This window comes from Poecilia reticulata, linkage group LG2, assembly GCF_000633615.1.
Source record: "Poecilia reticulata strain Guanapo linkage group LG2, Guppy_female_1.0+MT, whole genome shotgun sequence".
NCBI lineage: Eukaryota > Metazoa > Chordata > Actinopteri > Cyprinodontiformes > Poeciliidae > Poecilia > Poecilia reticulata.
This window is the reverse complement of record NC_024332.1, coordinates 39,515,469-39,535,434: the sequence shown is the minus strand read 5'-3', so window position 1 is coordinate 39,535,434 and position 19,966 is coordinate 39,515,469. Positions and strand designations below refer to the sequence as shown.

At 38.2% G+C, this 19,966-nt stretch overlaps 1 protein-coding gene and 1 long non-coding RNA gene across 2 annotated transcripts in view; one reads left to right on the top strand and one right to left on the bottom strand.

Annotated features, from left to right (window-relative positions):
- ptpn4a (protein tyrosine phosphatase non-receptor type 4a) overlaps positions 1–19,966 on the top strand; it is an 84,519-nt gene that overhangs the window by 53,610 nt on the left and 10,943 nt on the right. Inside the window, exons 11-16 of the mRNA XM_008402567.2 lie at positions 8,080–8,143; positions 9,517–9,689; positions 10,778–10,846; positions 12,302–12,436; positions 13,728–13,889; positions 17,975–18,134. Coding sequence (XP_008400789.1) covers positions 8,080–8,143; positions 9,517–9,689; positions 10,778–10,846; positions 12,302–12,436; positions 13,728–13,889; positions 17,975–18,134 — 763 coding nt within the window. The remainder of the gene's footprint in view (positions 1–8,079; positions 8,144–9,516; positions 9,690–10,777; positions 10,847–12,301; positions 12,437–13,727; positions 13,890–17,974; positions 18,135–19,966) is intronic.
- Positions 9–13,755, bottom strand: LOC103460393 (uncharacterized). The gene is made up of 3 exons (XR_532913.1): positions 13,688–13,755; positions 2,528–2,629; positions 9–1,032 (listed from the first exon to the last, which is right to left on the bottom strand). It is a non-coding gene; the product is annotated as an uncharacterized LOC103460393 (long non-coding RNA).

Genomic DNA, 19,966 nt, shown 5'->3' with positions numbered 1-19,966 from the left:
AACACAAACTGAACACATGCCTGTGAAGTTACATACCACAGTCACATTGATACGAGTTTATTTATAGGTTTTTACATTGTCAGGATATTTATTTAACTTCCAAACACATAGAAAACTGCGACGGATTATTAGGGCCAGACTAAGAACAAAAAACATGAAATGTCACAATATTATGAGAAAAAATAATTAAGAGAATTAAATGAAACTATAATGAGAGCAAAGTGATATTAGAAGAATAAAGTTGTAATAATACAACAAAAAAATGTAATGATGCATGTATAAAGTCATAATACCAGAAAAAAGTCATAATGAAATGAGAATATAGTTATAATATTACCAGATCAATGTTGTAACATATGTAGATTGAAGTTGTCATTTTATGAAAACTCCTACACAAAAAATAATAAAACTTTTAAATGAGGAATGTTGAGCATCTTGTGAAGTTATTCGTTGGTATGAGTTTTACGAATCTTTCAACACATCAGCATCAAATTAGTATCAGTAGCAGGACTTTGAAAAGGATTAAATATTAGATCTGGATAATTATTGAAGCTTTGCACTCATAAAAACTTTTTCTTAGTATTTTAACAACTTTTTTCTGGTGATTTGGTGTCTTGTAGTATCGTAACTCCAAAAAGGAAAAAAATATTTTTAGTCTGGCCCTAGCACTCCATAGTATGAAACGGTAAACTCTGAAGATGTTAAACACAACATAAGTCACGTAAAAATGAAACACTAGTTATTTTGTGTTTAATATTTGTCACCTTATCAGGGTGCAAATCCCCACAACTTTCCATTGAGATACATATCTTTCCTCCAGTATTACAGCTTTTCACAGGATTTTGGAGCATGAACATGTTTCCTGTTTATGCTGTTGAGTCTTCATGAGGTCATTTAGAGATGAGAAGGTCTGACTCGCTGTTATTCCAACGCTCCTGGCTGGGGTCGAGGTCAAGGCTCGGTGTGCGCCACACTGGACCTATCAAAGCTTTGTCTTTACATTCTTCACATTCTCATTGTGGCGTCAGAAATCTGGAAGCACAACGTGATAATGATTTCACACACTTGTGGCAATGGGTCTGAGTGAAACACCTGAAGTCAGCAGAAGTTAGCGGGTGTGACCAACTACTTTAATGCAGACAGACTATAATTAAAGCTGACTACTGGAAGCGTCTGTTGTAAAATTTGTATTTGGATGTCAACAATGACCAAAAATGAAGTTGGAAATTTGAATCTAAAAAAGCATCGGATTTTAAAATGAAAAACCACCGAGCAACACTGAAATACTCACTAAATTAAATGGCCTTAAATGCCACAGCCTTCTCCCAGTTAAACTACTATAATCATCAATGAGGCACATTCATATCAGATGTCGTTGTGCACAACTTAGATGCATTTCTGTTTGGATCCAGATGACATGTTTTCATGTTACATTTGGGTCAGTTGGACCACAGCGTTTCACTGCAACCCTACAGAGGGTGATGACGTACTGGTTTATAGTCTGCTCAGAGGAGAAGAAAATAAGCAAAAAAGAGAGGATAAGTTGTTTCTCTGTGCAGTTTTTGTATCTTTGTGGTAACTGAGAGATAAACTATTCAAAGTATGGAAACAATTGCTGTTTCTTTAAACAAAAAACAACTTAATTGCTTTTTTTCTCTTCTGCTTGTGATCCAATAATTTCTTTGTGWCTTGCATCCGTTTAGCAAAGTGACTAATTAGACTGATCYTARATTTTTTTTGGTAGGTGTGTAATCAGGAAGAAGAGCTACCAATCCCCGTTTTAACTCTTTTTTTGTTTCAACTAGCTTCTGTACCTGAAAGCGAACATATGTTACAGAGACACTGTTCAGAAGTTTTATGATCAGAGATTTCAATTCCAACCGCTCAGAGGCCAATATCCTGCTTGTCCAAAGCCAAGTGCTTCAAAGCGTGCGTCCTCTTTGGCCAGCAGAAAATCTGGCAGCTATCAGGTGGAAGTGAGTGGATTTGTGTGGACAGGAAACACAGCTGAGAAGCTCTTTCGCTCTTGAAACAAGTGTTCTTTGTTGATATTTATGTTCTTTGTCATTTCCACTGAAGTGGAAGTTCAAACTGTGGATGTCCTTGTTACAAACCTGCCTCTAATCGGCCTGCTGCCTGCCTCAGTTGAGCTGTGTCCAGAAAGAGTTTTACAGAGAACTGGCTGGCATAGTATTTCAAAATCTCTCACATTAAAATGAAATTAATCTACGGTGTTTCTCCTACTAAATGAGGAAAGAGACTCATTTGATTCAATTTTTAAGATGGATGCTAAACATGTCTCTTGTGAGCACTTGATCATGTTTTTTTTTTTATCTCAGCACTGTTCAGCTGAATCCATACTCTCACATGGTGATTATTGACAGTGAATGTTTATATCTAAGCCTCTCTTGAACTTTTGCAGAATAATGCACTTCAGTCCAACTTTTTTTTTTCATAGCAGTGTCCTGGTGTTAAACTGTGCTTCCTGGAAACATTACAGCCATCAAATCTGTTTGCTCTCACTGACCTCTTTTCTGCTGTTAGTTCCTCTTATCACTCGTTGTGTCTTGTTCTCTGGTGAATCAGTACTTGGAAATCTGCTGATGCATGTTGAAGAGAGTAGATGCTACTGTGTGCAGAGGATAAAAGAGAAACATTATTCACTCTGAAAGGTTATGCAAACTCCTGCGTATATGAATGAGTTGTATTATATCATTGAGAAGTTTATTTGAGCGAGAAGGTGAAACTGTCGTATCTTAATAATTTGTTACACAGAAAATGTTATGTTTCAAGCATTTMATTTTGTTAAATTTGATCATTATAGTCCAAATTTTGTAYCTCAGAGGTTTACACAAATAAAAAATGATTTCTGATATGAAACTGTCAGCCTGTACACACTTAATAGGTGTTTGGCGCTACGTTTGTATGGATTTKTGCATTAATGCAGCGAAGTATGGAGCATACCAGCCCATGTTTTAACAGCAGGATTTCATATGAATTGCAGACGCATCTTCCTCTCGACGGTGCTATCTGTGGCGAAATATTATTTCCCTCTCCTTATTTTTATCTTAAATTTTTCTAAGAAACGTCTGTGGCCAATTTCCTGGATGTATCTGTGTTTGTGGCAGACTTCACCTGAAGCGATTCTCCTTCAAAATTTCTTCAGAATTCTCTCAAGACTGTCGTTAATAGTGTTTCTTGTGCATCTGTTTCTACCATTCTTTTTCCTTCTACTCAACTTTGCCAGGGTGCATCCTTAAAAAGTCTTAAATTAATGTATCTAAAATTAAGAACTTAATATTTCTTAAATTCAATTTTTAAAAGTTTAAGTTAGTCTTAAATACGTCAATCACAGGGCTTAAATTTTGTYATGGCAAGACTGTTTTACCCCTCACTATGTGTAATCTTTTTTTCTTACGAGAAAAGTTTGAGTCACACTCAGACGTCTTCATTCTGTTCTACGACTTCAGGCATTTAAAGCTACTATACCCTTGCTAGCTAGCTAGCTCACGTTTTTTGTGTCTATCATGGGTAATTATAAATTTGACTGGATGACATTCGTCTTCACCACTGGCTCACTTCTGCTGCTAATCCATATTATGTTATGTCTGCACCAAAAAGCTTGGTGGTACTACTACTGTATACAATATGCAGCTTTCCTTCATACATTTCTGTCATAATACCGGTCTTAAATGCCTTTCATAAATGTCGTAAAAGGCCTTAAAAAGACTTGCATTTGAAAYTGTGTTCCCATTAATGTAGTTGGAYACATCATCTTCATTAGCGATGACTTTTTGTAACCCCCCCTCTATGCAGAAGGCGTCATTGACTGAAGTCAGCAGCCATCTCCAAAATAGTGTAGTCCATAAGAGAAGAAGTCTATATTTTAAATAATTTTTCTTAACTGAGCCATAACCGTAACAGAAATAAATTCCTGAGTCTGTAACACTTTAAGTTTCACATTTTGAATTGAATTGCCAAAATAAATCAGCGATTCAATGATAATGTCAATTGCGATGCACCTGTATTCTAATTTCAGCATTTCTGTTTTATCGTAGTGACGACATTTAACTGCAAAAGGTTTAAACCAAAGCCGAGGCCTCCTGAGTTTATCCCCCCAGATGAGTTAAATTTAGAGACCAGCAGTGGCGTCCTCAGCAGCTGCTCAGCACCGTGTCCTTAAGACAGAAACAGCGAAACATAATCGCAGTCACTGTCTCTCAGCTTTACTCTGACTGACTTTCTGGAACTCATTGTCTTTCTTTACCCTCTTATTAGCTCACTGCTAATGTCCTGCCGCTTCTTTATTTTTTTAATGTCTTTCCTTTCCGTTTAAAAGTTGAGGGTAAAAATAGGGAGCAAGACGGCAGCAGAGAGACATTTAGATTTTCGCCTGTTTTCCGTTTCTGTTTGCAACAGCCTGACAAATGAGCCACACTTGGATGGTGCATGACTCACGCTCTGCTTAAGTGTGTGTGCTGTTGTTGCCAATGCAAGTGTGCGTGCGCGAGTGAGTGTGTAAAATATATTTAGCAGAGAGCGATGAGTCACAGCAGCAGAAGCAGCAGCAGAACTCTGGGAAGGGATTATGTTACTCTGCTGCTGCCKCTCATCAGCAGCCGTCTTACTGCTGCCTCGCGTGTGGTCCTCTGATTTTAGCATAATTTATGCCCTCGCTGCTACGTGAGATTGGAAAATACGTGCYGTCGTACCGCTTCGAGACTCCTCTGCTCTGATAGGCTTCTAACCCTGCAGCTACAGAGGAAGGCAGGACTTCATATGAACATTATGGTTGTGTAACATGACACAATAGTTCTTGTCTTTGTTATAAAACATGACTTATGCATACAATTGCAAGAAGTTATTATTACAACTACGTTTCACAATAACCAGACTTTATTCTGTTCACTGTGTTTGGTTTTGTGGAAAGACCACAATCTGAAAACTGTGCTGTGAGGTTTTCCTAAAATCTTTCTCCATGTCATTTGCAAAGTAGGCATTCTGAGGTCTGAGAACATGAGGAGAGATCGCAGAGGAAGTCACGAGATTCTTACACACTATGAGGGTGTAATAAAATTGATTTCAGGATTTTCTTGGTGAAGTAAGCATAGAAAATACTGGATAAGTCTGGGCTTTTTTCACTGGGCTTTAAAGTTAGGTCTTTATTCACTTTATTTTTTTGACCATGCTTTGCCTTGCAGAAACCTAATATATATAGTGCATATATATATATGTAGTACTTGAGATCGGTCTTTCCATCTGGATGTCAAAAAAAACATGAACGCTGTATGCGCTGGGTTTTTACCTTATAACTGCCAACTCTCTGTTATTCCTCTGTCAATTTGATACAGTAGGGGCTTCCACACTTCCCATATCTGTGTCCTCTGTCACTTTTATCAGCAGTTAAAACTGTTTAATCCGTTGTTAACATGTGGTAATCTGTTTTTCCGAGCCGCCTTTAAACGCAACATGAGCGCTACGACGCTGGGTTTACACYTGTGCGGCAGCGAAGGAGACCTGCTGCTGCTGTGCAGAGCTATGCTGGTTTGTGTTAGAATCATGGCAGCAGACCAGCAAAACGCAAAGAACTTTTCACAGTTTTCCCCCCAAACTAACAGACTGTTTAGTAAAGCTGTTTGATGCAGGTAAAGTTAGCTAAAAGATGACTAGCTAGCTAATATCAATACAGCACYTTAAGCTTGTTAGCAAGTAGCTTGTAGGCTAAGTTGTTGTCTATGTTCAGCTACATAGATTCATTTTGCCCCCCCAAAAAGTCGACCCCCCTCTCCCCCTCAAAAACACGTTATTCAACCACACAGCTATTTGTAAGGGGGGGGCAGAAMATGTTTGGAACCCACTGGGGGGGCACAGGACAAAACGTTTGGGAACCACTGGCATACATGTATCTACTTCTTGCTTGTTGCTCCTTGGTCAGTGTTCATAGTTGAGCGTCAGGGCATTGCCTCAATTGCTACGTATGTTTTATGGTGCAGACAGTGGTGGTTTCTGACATGAGCAACATGCATAAACACCCAGGGTGTTATCTTTTTAGGGATGGCACGAGACCACCGCAGATCGTAGCACAGAGATGGAAGCAAAGCAGAACAAAGAGTTTGTTCAATTTAATATTGGTTAAATTTATTWATTATTTAATATCTATGTGTTTTTATGGGAATAAGGATCTTTCAGATCAATTTGAGAAGTAATTTTGATCATATTTCAYATTTTATCATATCATGTAGATTGCGGCGCTGGACTTGGTCTTGACTCGGTCTCGACTTCCCTTGGTCTTGGTCTTGACTTGGTCTCGGACCCTAAAAGTCTTGGTCTTGTCTCGGTCTCAATACACTCTGGTCTTGGTCTTGTCTTGGTCTCGAGTTAGGTGGTCTTGACCACAACACTGATATATACCATCTGTCAAGTTTTAATTGACAAGATGACATTACCCAGATAAATTATTGAAATACAGCACCTATTGCCCTTATTGTACAGTCCAGATTAAACCCCAAATACCCTTATTATGCTCCACAGATTGAGCCCCTATCACTCTTATCACCCTTATCGACTTCCTTATCACCCTTATCATACTGTACAGATTGAAACCGACCCCTTATCAACCTTATTGGCCTCCTTATGCAAATTATTGTAGTAGTGATATTGAGCCCCACCCCTTATCATGCTAATTCAACCCCCTTGTCACCCTAATCAATCCCCTTATCATGCTAATTCAAACTCCTTATCACCCTAATCAACCCCCTTATCATGCTAATTCAACCCCCTTATCACCCTAATCAACCCCTTTATCACCCTAATCAACCCTCTTATAACCCTTATCGTACTCCATAGATTAAGCCCCACTTCCTTATCACCCTTATCAACCCGTTTATCTCAGTCCTTGTACTCGTCATTTTGAACGAAAGACTTTATCGCCCGACCTTTTCACACCACCAATTTCCCATCCCACTTTCACTACACCCATGAATTAACCAACTGAAACAGCGTATGGAAAATTGATGGTGCAAAAAGGAAGAAAAGGCAATAAGAGTGGTAGGGTTCAATTATTTATCGGAGTCTTTTAACCCATCAACTTGTTAATTAAAATTTGACGGATGGTATCTATATTACTGTTTTTCTTGTCTTGCCTTGGTCTTCCTTCTGTTGGGGGCAGTCAGTGGATGCTGAGGTGAAACAGTACCCACAATTCTCCATGCTTCATGTGGCTTTCAGATTAGCTCAAGAACAGTGAGAGTAGCTCATTGTTCCTGAGATTACCAGAACAGTATTGTTCCATTATATTACTTTCCATATTTATGAAATAATAATGGAAAGTAATATTACTTTATGGGAAGTAATATTTCCATATATTACTCCACCACTACACTCTAGAGCTACAGAGACTTGTTCTTTGGAGTGACAAATCGTGCCTCTCTGTCTCACATCTCAGTGGGTGAGTTTGGATTTGGGAGCTGCCAAAAGGATGGTGTAATGTCTGGTGCCGAGAGAATTATGGTTTAAAGAAAATAAACTCTTGTATTTCATCATACCGAGTCATTTGGGGTAATTTCATACTGCCAAYCATGTGGGTTAGGGATTTATCTCCTGTTGTTCCAGCATGACTATGCACCACTGTAAGGTCCACAATCACCTGAATGAGGGAGTTTGGTGTGAAAGAACTTGGTAGGTCTGATCCCTACCTGATGGAGCACGTTTGGAATAAGTTAGAACAAAGACAGCGAGCCAGGCCTTCTCGTCCAACATCAGTGTCTGACCTCACAAATGAACACTGAGCATATCTTGTTGAAAGTTTTCAGAAAAAAGTGTTTGCAGCAGGGAAGTCAAAGTTCAGATTTCAGAAACTTAGATTTTTCAGTTCAGATGTTTAAGAGTAGATCCATTCATTTACGTTTTTATCTACATCTATTTAGATTCCATAAAGGGTAAGTACAAACAAGATCAGACATTTATTGCCACACAGTTCTGTATTGCTGCAGAGGTATTTTTTGCCAGGTTTAAAAATGTGACATTTATGTGATAAAAGGCAACAACTGACTTTATATTGTTCCCTTTTGCAACTTCTAGGTTGAAAATAGTGAAAATCTCCTTCAAGTGCAAACAGTTTTTCATCCAGCTGAGAAGAGAGGCGGTGGGTGTACACACACAAACATGCTCACTCCCTCACACAAACACATACACACCTCTAGACAGTCTTTTCCCACCCACTGCTCAGTACCGAAACAGCTGGAGTTCAGACACTGCTTTTTATTGGGTCAGCTGTATGAACCTACCTTTATAAAGGTGCAGCATTTCAGCTGTGCTGCGTCTGTATCCGTTTGTGTAATCAGGTGTCAGATTAACCCCCTGCTGACTTTGTCCTAACATGCATTAATCCCCTGCGTAAATCCTTTGTTTCACGTTTGAATCTCTTTGTTTTCTTTCAGCCTTTTGTCACTGTACAACCATTTTTCTTGTTTTTTTAAACCAATCCTATGTTAAAAGAGCATTTTTAATAATATTTTTGTAGCTGAAAACTTACGAAGCTTAATGGTTGCAACATAAATAACTCACTATGTGGCTTCTAAATATTTTTAAAGCAGTTTAAAGGTGTTGTGATGCTGTGACAAACTATAAAGGGCAATGCTTTATGCCTTCCATATATGGACGATATATAACAGTAGAGTTGGACAACAAAAACAAGCCTTAGCACAGCTGAAGAAAAAGATTAAAAGTCTTTTGCACATGTTGCCTTTCAGGCTGTTGTAGAAATTAGAGGTTAAGATTAACAAATGAAACACTGTGTGCTGCTAACTGCTAATGTTGTCATGTTTACTGTTCTGCCACTGGTTTCTCTGTCTGTCCAAAGTCTGACGTTGCCTTGGAAGCGTCTGAACTTTAAAAAGAAAATCTGTTCAGATAACTTTTATTAGATATTCATGAGGTATGGTTTTCAAAAGAAAGTTAATATGCAGTTTGGAAGTGTGTAGAATTTGTTTTGTTTTAAGTAGGTAATAAAATGGAGGATGAAAAATATTTAGAATTTCTGACTTTGTCCCATTATCTATCCATCCATCCAAACCAAGTAGTCGTCCATTCATCATCCATGAATGGACGACTATCTGCCATCCATCTGTCTTGCTTCCATCATCCATCTGGCTATCCGTTTGATTATTTGTTAGTTTATGCATGCATCCATCTTGCATCCATCATCTATTCGTCATCCATCTATTCATCTTCCATCCATCCATCCATCCATCCATCCATCCATCCATCCATCCATCCATCCATCCATCCATCCATCCATCCATCCATCCATNTCCATCCATCCATCCATCCATCCATCCATCCATCCATCCATCCATCCATCCATCCATCCATCCATCCATCCATCCATCCATTCATTCATTCATTCATTCATTTGGCTTTTTGCTACTCCACTCATCCATCTGGCTTTTGCTCGGCCGTCCATCCATTCATTTGACTCAGCCCTCCATAAGCTGCTGTGTTTCTTCCTGCGTGCAGGCAGAGACTCGGGAGACACTGCTGGGCTTCAACATGGTCAACTACCGGGCCTGTAAGAACCTGTGGAAGGCCTGCGTAGAGCACCACACCTTTTTCAGGCTGGAGCGGCCCATCCCCCCACAGAAAAACTTCTTCGCTCACTACTTCAGCCTGGGCTCAAAGTTCAGATACTGGTAAGAAGATCATCCCAACATGTTCTCCCAGAGGAGCAATTTTTCCCCTGTCATTTCTCTTTGGTCCAGGCATTGTTCTCCATTTTCTTTAAAAATTTCGACCTGTCATAAAGTTTACAGACTAACAATGATGCCTCTGCTCCCTTCAGACAGAATTCATTAGAAATGTGTCTTTTATCCCCACAGTAATTTCACCCCATGCGAACTCCGTTTCATTTCACAGCTAACCTTTTTCAGTTCCCTTTTCTATGAAAGGCGGCTGTGAAAAATGAAGGGAGGCTTGTGATGTATTATTGAGTAGCAGTGATGCAACGTGAGCGAGTCTTGTCTGATGTTTGGCTCAAATGTGTTTTTGCCCTGGAGATATCTCCACACTTTCCTATAAAGATCATTTTTGGAATCACTACTGTGTTGCAGTTATGATGTGACTTTGGTTTAATACAGATTTTTAAAACTGAGGAGATAGGACTTGCAAAACTAAATTCTCTTGTTTTTATAGTTCTTGAACCTTGTTAAACAGTTCCTAAGAGGAATTGGGTACTTGAAATCTTTTCAATGAAAGGACTTGAAAATGCTCTCAATGTGTGAAAGGGGCTGGATTTGTGTATGAAGTCATAGAAAGTGCACAGTTTTGTAACAATGTTTAATCTAACACTTAATTAAAAGCCTAAATTTGGAAAAACATTTTCAGTTCTAAGCATTTTATTTTTTTTTACACAAAATAAAAAGCTACAGACTCATTTTTTTCCACCGACTGAAGTTGAATCAGATCACTTCATATCACATATGTTAAAACAGCTTTACTAAAATTGCGGTGTTTTTTTGTTAATTTTTTTTTCTTTGAACAGTTAAGKGTTTTATTTTAGCTGTACAATAAAACCACATTACTCATAACAGCAATAAATTATGTCTTTTTAAAGATCTTTTTTATTGTTTTAACTCCAAATTGTGGTACTGGAAAAGTTTCATAAGTTACCTTGAAAATGCTTGAAAAGTGCTTAAATTTCACTGTGGGAAAAGTGAACAATACCTATATTATGTATTTAAATCACATTATTAACTGTTGTTTTCCTCGTTTTTCTCTTTAGTGGGAGGACAGAAGTGCAATCTGTGCAGTATGGAAAGGAGAAAGGGATCAAGGACAGAGTTTTTGCCAGGTAGTAAAAACCTTCCGTCCTTTGTGGTTAGATGGAAGCAGCCTAATTTCCTCTTCCGTTACGACTCAACTYGACTCCACTGTACTCACTTTTGCTTTATGGGCAAATTCTKGTAGCCTGCATTTATTAACGGCTCATCAATCCACTCAATAGTCAACATGACTCAATTGATACGAGTTTGTGTTTCAGCCAAAAAGGCATCAGTTTGACTCCCTTAATGTGCCTTAATGTGTTAACACTTTAACCAGCACACCTTTCTCATATACTCGTTTGGGATTCATCAGAATTTTTTTTTTTAAATATACACCAATAATCTCTCTAATCTTGCTTCCTAGTATTTTCCATCTCTAGTCAAACAACATCAACACATTTAGTCACAGACTGAGTCTGAGATGAATGTTTCGGTTAGTCAGTTCCTGGAAATTGTGAGGCCTTGTTCTACTTTTATAGTTTTTAAAGATGCAGTTGTGTTGAAATCTGTGGGAAGTTTGAGGACATTGACCTCCTTAAAGTGTCAAACTCCTCAGAAATGTGTCATGATACAATTCCCCACATAAATTAGCRACAGCCACCTTTACATATGCATCTCAGCTTAGATGCAGCTTGCTGTGAACAGGCTCCTTCTTTAGCAAAAGGCTTTTGTGGCTTAACCATTTTTTTAAAGGTACCAGTGACTCTCAAGTCAGCAGTCTTCACCATAAAGTGGTCTTAAAATAACATTTCTGTTTTAAAAATCTCGTTTTATTTCTTAATGTTTGGAGAAACAGAACTGGATTTGGGTTTTTGGAGAAATAAAGAATGAACTACATCTGCAGTAACTCTCTATAAAATATGACTTTCATGTTTTGAATTGAATGACTACATTAAATGTACTTTTTAGTGATGATATACTCGGTGTCATTGTCCTATTTCGCAAATAATCCAGAATTATTTTCATCAATTTAAATTGCATTTTCTTATTTCTGCATGTAAACCTCAAACTGGCCTTCATTTCATTCTTCCTGTCAGACTAAATTTATGCATATATCTATGACAACAGTTCAGTAAATGAATGTGTGAACCACAAGAACTATGAATAAAAACATGAGATCAAAGTGTGGACCAATGTGGTTGATCAGACTAATGCCAGGTTAGTAAAACAGGGTTTAGATTCTGAAACAGAAGGCGTTAGGTTCTCCACCCAGCACGTTCACACACTCACAAGTAGCTGCTATTCTTGCGTTAAAACATCTTCAACACTCTTCATTCTTCATTCTGTGAGGTGCCTGACTTTTTTCATGCTTTGCTTCCGTCAATGGCGGTTACAGCATCCTGCCTACAGCAAGGACACAGTACAGAAAACATAAAGCAAACTAGCTGTTGTGAATAAAGTGAAGGCAAGCTGAGTTTCATTTATGAAACTGAGACTTTCGTTTTTAGTTTGGTTGTAACTGGAAATCGACATTTTCTGAGCAGGTCTCCCAGCAAGCCATTGGCGAGGAAGTTGGTGGGCGGGACCGACTGGGAGTCGGTGAGCAGGAACAGCCTATCAGACGAGAGACTGGAAACCCAAAGCCTGCCCACACGTTCGCCACCTGGAACGCCGAACCAGTGAGTTCTAACAGATTTTAGTCCTTCGTGATTTCTTTTATAAAGATGTTGCATAACAATATGCATAAGCCACCTTACAGGTTGTTGCATAGGTTTTAGATGTTGGAATGAATTAGGTTTGAATATGCAGGGAATTTGTTCATGTTTTGTCAAATTACAACAAATATTAATGTATTTTATTATTTTAATATTTGGCTAAAAAATTTAGAACCAACAAATTTTCTTTTAATATTGATGTAATTGATGTGGGGGTTTTTTGTTGCTATTTTTATGCATCAGATAGATTTTGTAACAGATTTCCACAGCAAAATAAGAGATAGATTTTGTAACATATTTCCACAGCAAAATAACATTACATTAAAAACTTTTTTTTTGCTTTTTATTTGTGAAAATCATCTGCAAACATCAGCAACCCATATAAAAAATATTATTAATCCTTTTTTGTAAATGCATTTAGTATAATAATAGTATATGTTCATTCAAAATTTTAATTTGTTTTTTCATGAAAGGTTGTGTAACATTTGTGGCTTTGAACTAGTTTTATTTACCTGGACTGACGCAAAAGTGGCTYTTTGTTTTGTGAAGGTTGCACATCTGTTTAGCACATAAACCCTGATAGAACATAAAGATATTTGTGGAAACGCTCAAGTGATGTGAGTAGTTTTGCAAASCAATRTCTCTGTAACCATATTGAGTCCGTTGTACACAAACCAAAAACCTACTTCTCTAAGCTGCGTTTCCATTGACCAGATCCTTGCACAAACTTTGAAATTGAAATGCACTAGTTTTGAAAATACTACTCTCTTGTTTTTCGATTAAAAGGTTTTTGGGCTAAGATGAGGTTTACTGAAACACTTTTTTCACAACACATGAGTCATGTGATCAACAACCAGATGTCGAAACTGGCAGAAGAGACGAAGAAAACGACAGGAAGTGGTAGGAGGATGATGGCRTGGCAGGTTTTTTTAATCACTTTGCGTGAACAGACTTATTGACGTGAAATTTTWATTGCGTTTCTTATTTAATGGAAATGCCACAGTTGCGAAATTGTGTATTTTTGACATTAGTGGAGCATCAACAAAGTTTTGTGCACATTTGTAATGGAAACRCATCTACTCTTCYAAACTATAAAGTGCAACAATAGTGCCATAAACACGATACAATAAATTTTAAATTCGAAACCAATAGAACAGAAATCTAAAAATGGCAAATATAAACTTTTCTGGTTGTTCTGTGACGCACCACACTGACYTTATGTTGAAATTAAACTTCTTTTGTTTGTCTTTGCCAGGAACTCGCTGTTTGTCCAAGACGGCACACGGCTACGCCCGTCGTCGGTTGGCCACCTGGTGGATCATGTGATCCACGCTTCGCCCAGCCTACCTGTCTTCTCCTCCAATCACAAGTCGGCGTCGTCCACGCAGGCCAACAGCATCAGCCTGGACTCAACACCGTCAGTCGAACTTTTTTTTGCTAATAATCATTCTCATTTGAATATTTCCATTCCTTCCATCTTCCTTTCTTCTTCTTTTCAAAACACCGTCTTYCTCCTCGGGGAAAACATCAGCTTTGACTTGGCAGAGCATTAGTTAGATCATAATTTCACTGCTTCATAAATAAAACATCTCCTCAGAACAGCCAGCCTTTAATTTAGCAGTTACATTTTCCTCATCAGCGCTAGTCTGTCTGTTCTGCTGCACTGACGGGTTTATTTTTGTCCCTTTAAACGTCTTTCGGTGTCTGTGGCTTCTCCCAGCAGTTCACACCCTCTCTCAGTGTCACTTAGCTTGCCCCGCTGGAAAGATGAGCCCTTTGAAAAACAGCCCGTAAAATGTGTTTATAGCAGCAGAGCAGGGTGGAGGAGATTGAACAACAGGACTTAAGTAGATCTGGGTTCATCCTCAAACTGCACATGCACTATAAAATATCTGGTAAAGTTCTTTAAGGTCCCTAATTGCTGTTTTTAAAGTCTGAAGGGGAGAGTAACGAATTACAGAGCTGCAGCAGTTTTCAGAGCAGTGAAGTTGAATCAAAGTGTCACTAACTGTCCAAAGGCAGAGTCACAATTATGGTCTCCTACCGGCCAGGATAAAATAAACTGGCTAGAACATAATTTTCTTAATACTTTCCTTTTTCAAGTTGATCAGAGTGTCCTACAAAGTTTTTTTGAAGGAGACAATTTGAGGAAGCAAACKCTGGYCTGTTTGATGCACAACTGTGTTGTAAAAACTGCCAAMGATTGAGCTTCTTAGCTAWGAGCTTCTTAGCTACGAGCGCTCCAAGGGGATCAGTTGCGAAACARAGTGGGTGGGCCTCAGTGGAAAAGCATCTGAGGCCCACTGCTGAGCAGGGTGGAGGATCTGTGATGGTGTGGGCCTGTYTTTCTTCCTAAGCTCCTGGAAAACGAGTAAGAGTGAATGAYATCATGGACTTGCACAGATCTAGAGTCAGGAACAGCTGCAAAGACATGTTCATATGTATTCTATAGCCTTATTTTATTTGACCTAAAATTGATTTATTAATACTCACGTCTGCACGCTGTGAATGCTTGAAAATCAGTCAAATTCTTCACTTTTGGAAAAACAAAACTGTTGCCRTCTTACAGAAAACTACAAGTAAGTTGTCAAAATGACCAGACTMCTAATACAATGATTAATTAGACACAAAATCAAGCTATTCCCATGATCATTTCAGTCCTCAGACCTAGATGTTATAAAATAGTTACAGTATGTCAAAGCTATTTCTCTGTATTTTCCAATCTTGATAAATACTTTTGGAAAGAATGTGTGAGATGATGGTAATTGCACTAAAAATGAGTTATTTAAAGACTTATTTGCCCGTCTTTAGCAGAGGTCAAGTAACCTTGCGTGGCATTGCATCACACAGCAATTTTTTAAATAGATTCTTTAAGTTTTATGAGCTTGTAATCTATATTTTCTGCATTAAAGATGATCTTTAGCGCATAGCCTTTAATTATTCTCTTGCTGGTGTTAATGCAATGAATTATATCACACTGTTGGTGGTAAATTTAGAGTGAATTGAACTCCACATAAGCAGTCTGTGTTGGGCGTTTTCACTTGTTGGCACGGTAACCGTAACGGTGACAAATKATGCTTTTTCAATCCGTTCATATCCACTTTGGCTCTTTCTAATATCGGATATTTCTTCAACCTCCCAGGAGTTTAAGTTTTAGTTATATTTTAAAGCTTCGGTGGCTCTAATGTCTATCTTTCACCAGCTCCATTATAGCGTCTGTGGAAAAGATTTGGTCCCAATCCACTTCCTTCGTAATAACCATCTGATTGCTGCAGATTATAATGCTGCATTTTTTCCTCTCTGACAATTTATGTTCCTGATGGAAAAGACTAAAAATGCAACTGCAGATTTGCCATCCTGACTGATTTCCTGGTTCACCACTTTACTCAAGCCTATAATCCAGATCTTCCCAACGTTTTTCCCTGATTTTCTCTGCTGAGAGTCTACATTTCCTCTGCAGGAGAAGCAGTTGCTCACTTTGCGATTCACTCTGCAACACAGAAATCTAGATATAATACTGTATTTTAGTTGAATCATGCTTTGGGTGTGATTGTGTCTCAAGTTATTTTGCTGATACAGCTGACATTGGTGGGGGTTTTTTAAAGCTTAGTGCTCAGTTTCTTAATCTGGTGTCTGATTAGTTTTAACTGAATCTGCTTAACAATCCTCTAAACAGACATGATTTCTTCTTTCTTATTGTTTGTTTAAACATTTATTTTAAACAATGATGCAGACGGTTCCAGACTTGTAGAATCAAGAAATATCTACAACAGAACCTGTACGTCAACATGAAGTAGGCAGTAAGACCTAGAAAACTAACACAAATCTAACAACGCAGATCTAAAGAAAGCATTAGGTGCATATCTAAAATTAAGGCTGTAAAATGTCCTAAACTTATTGAAAAAAACTATTTTGGCCTTAATCACAGGTCTTAAATTTTGTTGTGGCAGARCTATTTACAATTTATCATCTTTTGTACATTTCTGTTGTAACACAGATCTTAAAAAGGCTGCAAGTCTTAAATTTGAGTTGGTGAAACCTGCAAAAACCCTTCTGGAAATCCTTCCTGCTATCACCATCATCATCAATATCGGTTCTTTCACGATAATTCAATCAATCAAGTTTATTTGTATATGGCATATTTCAGCAACACGCAGTTCAAAGTGTCTTACATCATAAAAACACAAAAATACAAAATCATAAAAGAYGCCATACAGTCAACAGTTAAGAAAACCAGTAATGAAAATTACATTTTAATGAATGCAGTGTGTCATTTATTATGCAAACTTGGATGATMTGAGTTATGACATTTAATTTCCCTTTGGGAATTGAGTTGAATATAAAAATTAGTTTGATCTGAGTCATTAAATGTGGAAAGTAAATGACTAGTTATACGTCAGACGTGCAGATGTTTGCAGATCCATTAGGTGCGTCTGCCTCGTGTCTGTGGCGATCACAGTAAAGGAGGTGGACGTGCCATCTCGACTCCGTCCTGCTGTGCACCGTCTCAGCCTGACCTGGTTTTGACCCGTAGTAAATGTCAGCCTGTGTGCGTCTGTTTAAGACACAAAGTGGCACCAGTTGCAGCAGCCAAAACAAATGTGATGCTTTTTGACTGATGCTCCCTTCCCCCAAGGAATGCCGGTCCGTAGCCTTTTTCCCCTCACACAGAAACGCACACAGAGTGAAACGACTGGCTTTTTAACCCACAAAGGAGCGAGCCTTGACGCTGCTGAAAGCTTTAACTGACTGACCATGTTGTTTCCCCCTGCGCACTAACGGTCTTTTACTGTCTGCTTGATGGAGATGGAGCGTGAGGGATGCTTGTTTTCCTTCCCTTTGCTGCCTTTTTATTGAGGTTAATGCACTGGGACAAACAGTTATTACCTCTTTTCTGTCTACTTTTTCCTCGTGCTCATTTATACTTCTTTTTCTTTTCCTCTTAAATAAATTTACAGTATGTTTGGAAATAAATTTGTATAGTAAAAAAGGCTCTACCATATTATGCAAAAGAAACATCAGGATACGCCTTGTAAATACTTCAGTTTTTCCTCTSTATCTACTTTTTTTATTGGAAGGGTCTGAAACTTTTACAACCTAAAGAGCCGTTTTTTTTCTTACAGGCCAGCCAAATAAAACTTGTTTAGAGCCGCAAATGTTGCACGACTTTTTGAAAACAACTTACAATCTTAGGCAAATATCTTCTATAGGAAACTTGATAGTTTTACTTCAATTTTTAGGATTTGAAATAAAGATAAACATCAAATTGAGCAAAAAGATGATGGATACTTTTTCTCTGTGAGATGGAAAATTATGTGAAAAATKAAACCTAGTGACTTTAGTATAATTCCTTATGGAAATTCAATTCAAATATTGACTTCTGAATAACTGTTAAAAACCGTTAGCTGGCTCTTTCTCATTTTTAGCCGGTTATTAAGAGCCATTGTGGAAGGATCCTTGTTCTACTGCGATATAAACATTTTCCGTCTTTTTCTTCTTCAGGTCTCCCGATGGGGTAGATGGCCAGCCTCCRGCTCTGCCCCCGAAGCAGCTGAGCAGGAAAACACTGAGCCAGATCATCCAGGCCCATTCGCAGCAGAGCCTCCTGGACAACCACCTCAACGAGATGTACGACGTTCCCGTCAACGCCGACAAAACCACGGTCAGCGAACCCAATGGAAGCACACTTAATGAATCGCAGAACATTGTTTATCTGCATATCGATAATGGGGTTGTTAGTTGACACATGAGGAAAAAAGTATTAAAAATAAATCTAACTTTTGTAACAGTATCACAACCTCATATAGGCACATAAAAAAACCAAAAATGTAATCTTTAATTTGAGCTTTAAAAAATTGTCAATATTTAGCACCCCTGCCTTTATTACCTTAAACCGGGTCAGACAAACCATTTATTTGTTGTGTTGGCGGTATGTGTTGGATATTCCACTAAGAGATCCAGTGGTGATTCTTTTTCAACTCTGTAGCAAAGAACAGCACTTTTCTATTTAAAATCTCCTGGTTTATCAGGATTTATGGTGCCAGGCGCTCTAAAAAGGCCTGTAGAAGACAAAAGGTGCTTTCGCACTGCACGGAACGGAACGGTTCCGAGCGTGTTCGCATTACAACTTGCGACCGGTTCCACCCGGTCCCATGGAACCACAAGAGCTGTGGTTCCAATCGTGCCGGTCAAGCGGTTCTGCTTAGAACCAGCAGCTGATTGACCGCTGGTTGTTCGAGTCAGACGTTGATTTTCCATTGACAGCTGGCTCTCATTAAACTGTATTTTATTTAGTAAAGAGTGCTCTTTTCAATATGTTTATTATTAGTTTTAATTAGCAGTGGATCCGTCTCAATATAGTGCAATCACCTGGTCTAACGATGAGGTTTTTTTTTTTCCTGCGCTTACTCGCTGATGAACGAGTACAGCTGGCCGCTACATCGAAACCATTGTTTAGTTTCAAAAATAATGATGTCCGGTACCGCTTCGATGGCGGCCTCAGTGTAATGCGAACACAACAGRGCTGGAATCATTCCGTACCGTACCGTTTCGTGCAGTGYGAAAGCGGCTAAACAGGCCCACAGCATCACAGATTCTACACCGTAGTTCAAAGTGGAGAAGAAGTGCTTTCCCACACTTTCTGTCTGTTTAGGCAAGATMAATATCAGTCCTTGTTTTCGCCTGGTTTGTGACAGTTCCAGTTTTTCTTATCTTTACTTTCTCTGACTGTAGAAAAGGGCAACTTTAGTTAAGTACCTATTTCTTGAAGGCTTTTTACGACTTAAAACAAATCAGTACAGATCTGACTTTCTTATTTTCCTTTTTTYTTTTAAAGAGTTGCTCAGAGAAATGGGTTTCTGTGTCATGTTCGCAAAACAAAAAACAAGAATGTTATAGATTATTAATTAGTAATCACTGTCACGTTGATAAATTCGCAAAAACAAAAGTTAAATAAAAACAAACTGTGTCAGTTGCATTGACTTCAAGAAATCTTTGAAAGTGAGCTCAAATTAAAGGTTGATTTTGTCTAAAATATTAATATATCCGAAGGTTTTTCACCATAAAACATGAAGCAACTTTTTAGTAATTCATAAAATCTTCCCCCATCAGCAGAACAGTTATTGTTATATGCTTGTTACATAACCATATGACTAATGTATTTCAAGAAATACTTATTCTTTTTGTGCAATGCTAAAATGTATTTTTTCCCCCAACACATTTTCTGCTTTGTGAATAAGACAATGGCAGAAAGAGAGCTTGTTTATACCTTAACATTACCTTTGATCTGACAATAATACCTCATAGAATATACTTCAAAAGGTGTCAATGCTAAAATAAAATGTTTAATGCTATAAAACAGTCATGCAGCTTTATGTCACTTTTTGCCCCCTGGTGGTCGAATTRGACACATTCATTTCTTTGATCTCCCTTACATCTTCAGTATTTATAACGAATGCACGTCTGTTTGAATACAAGTCTAACTCTGTTGTGTTT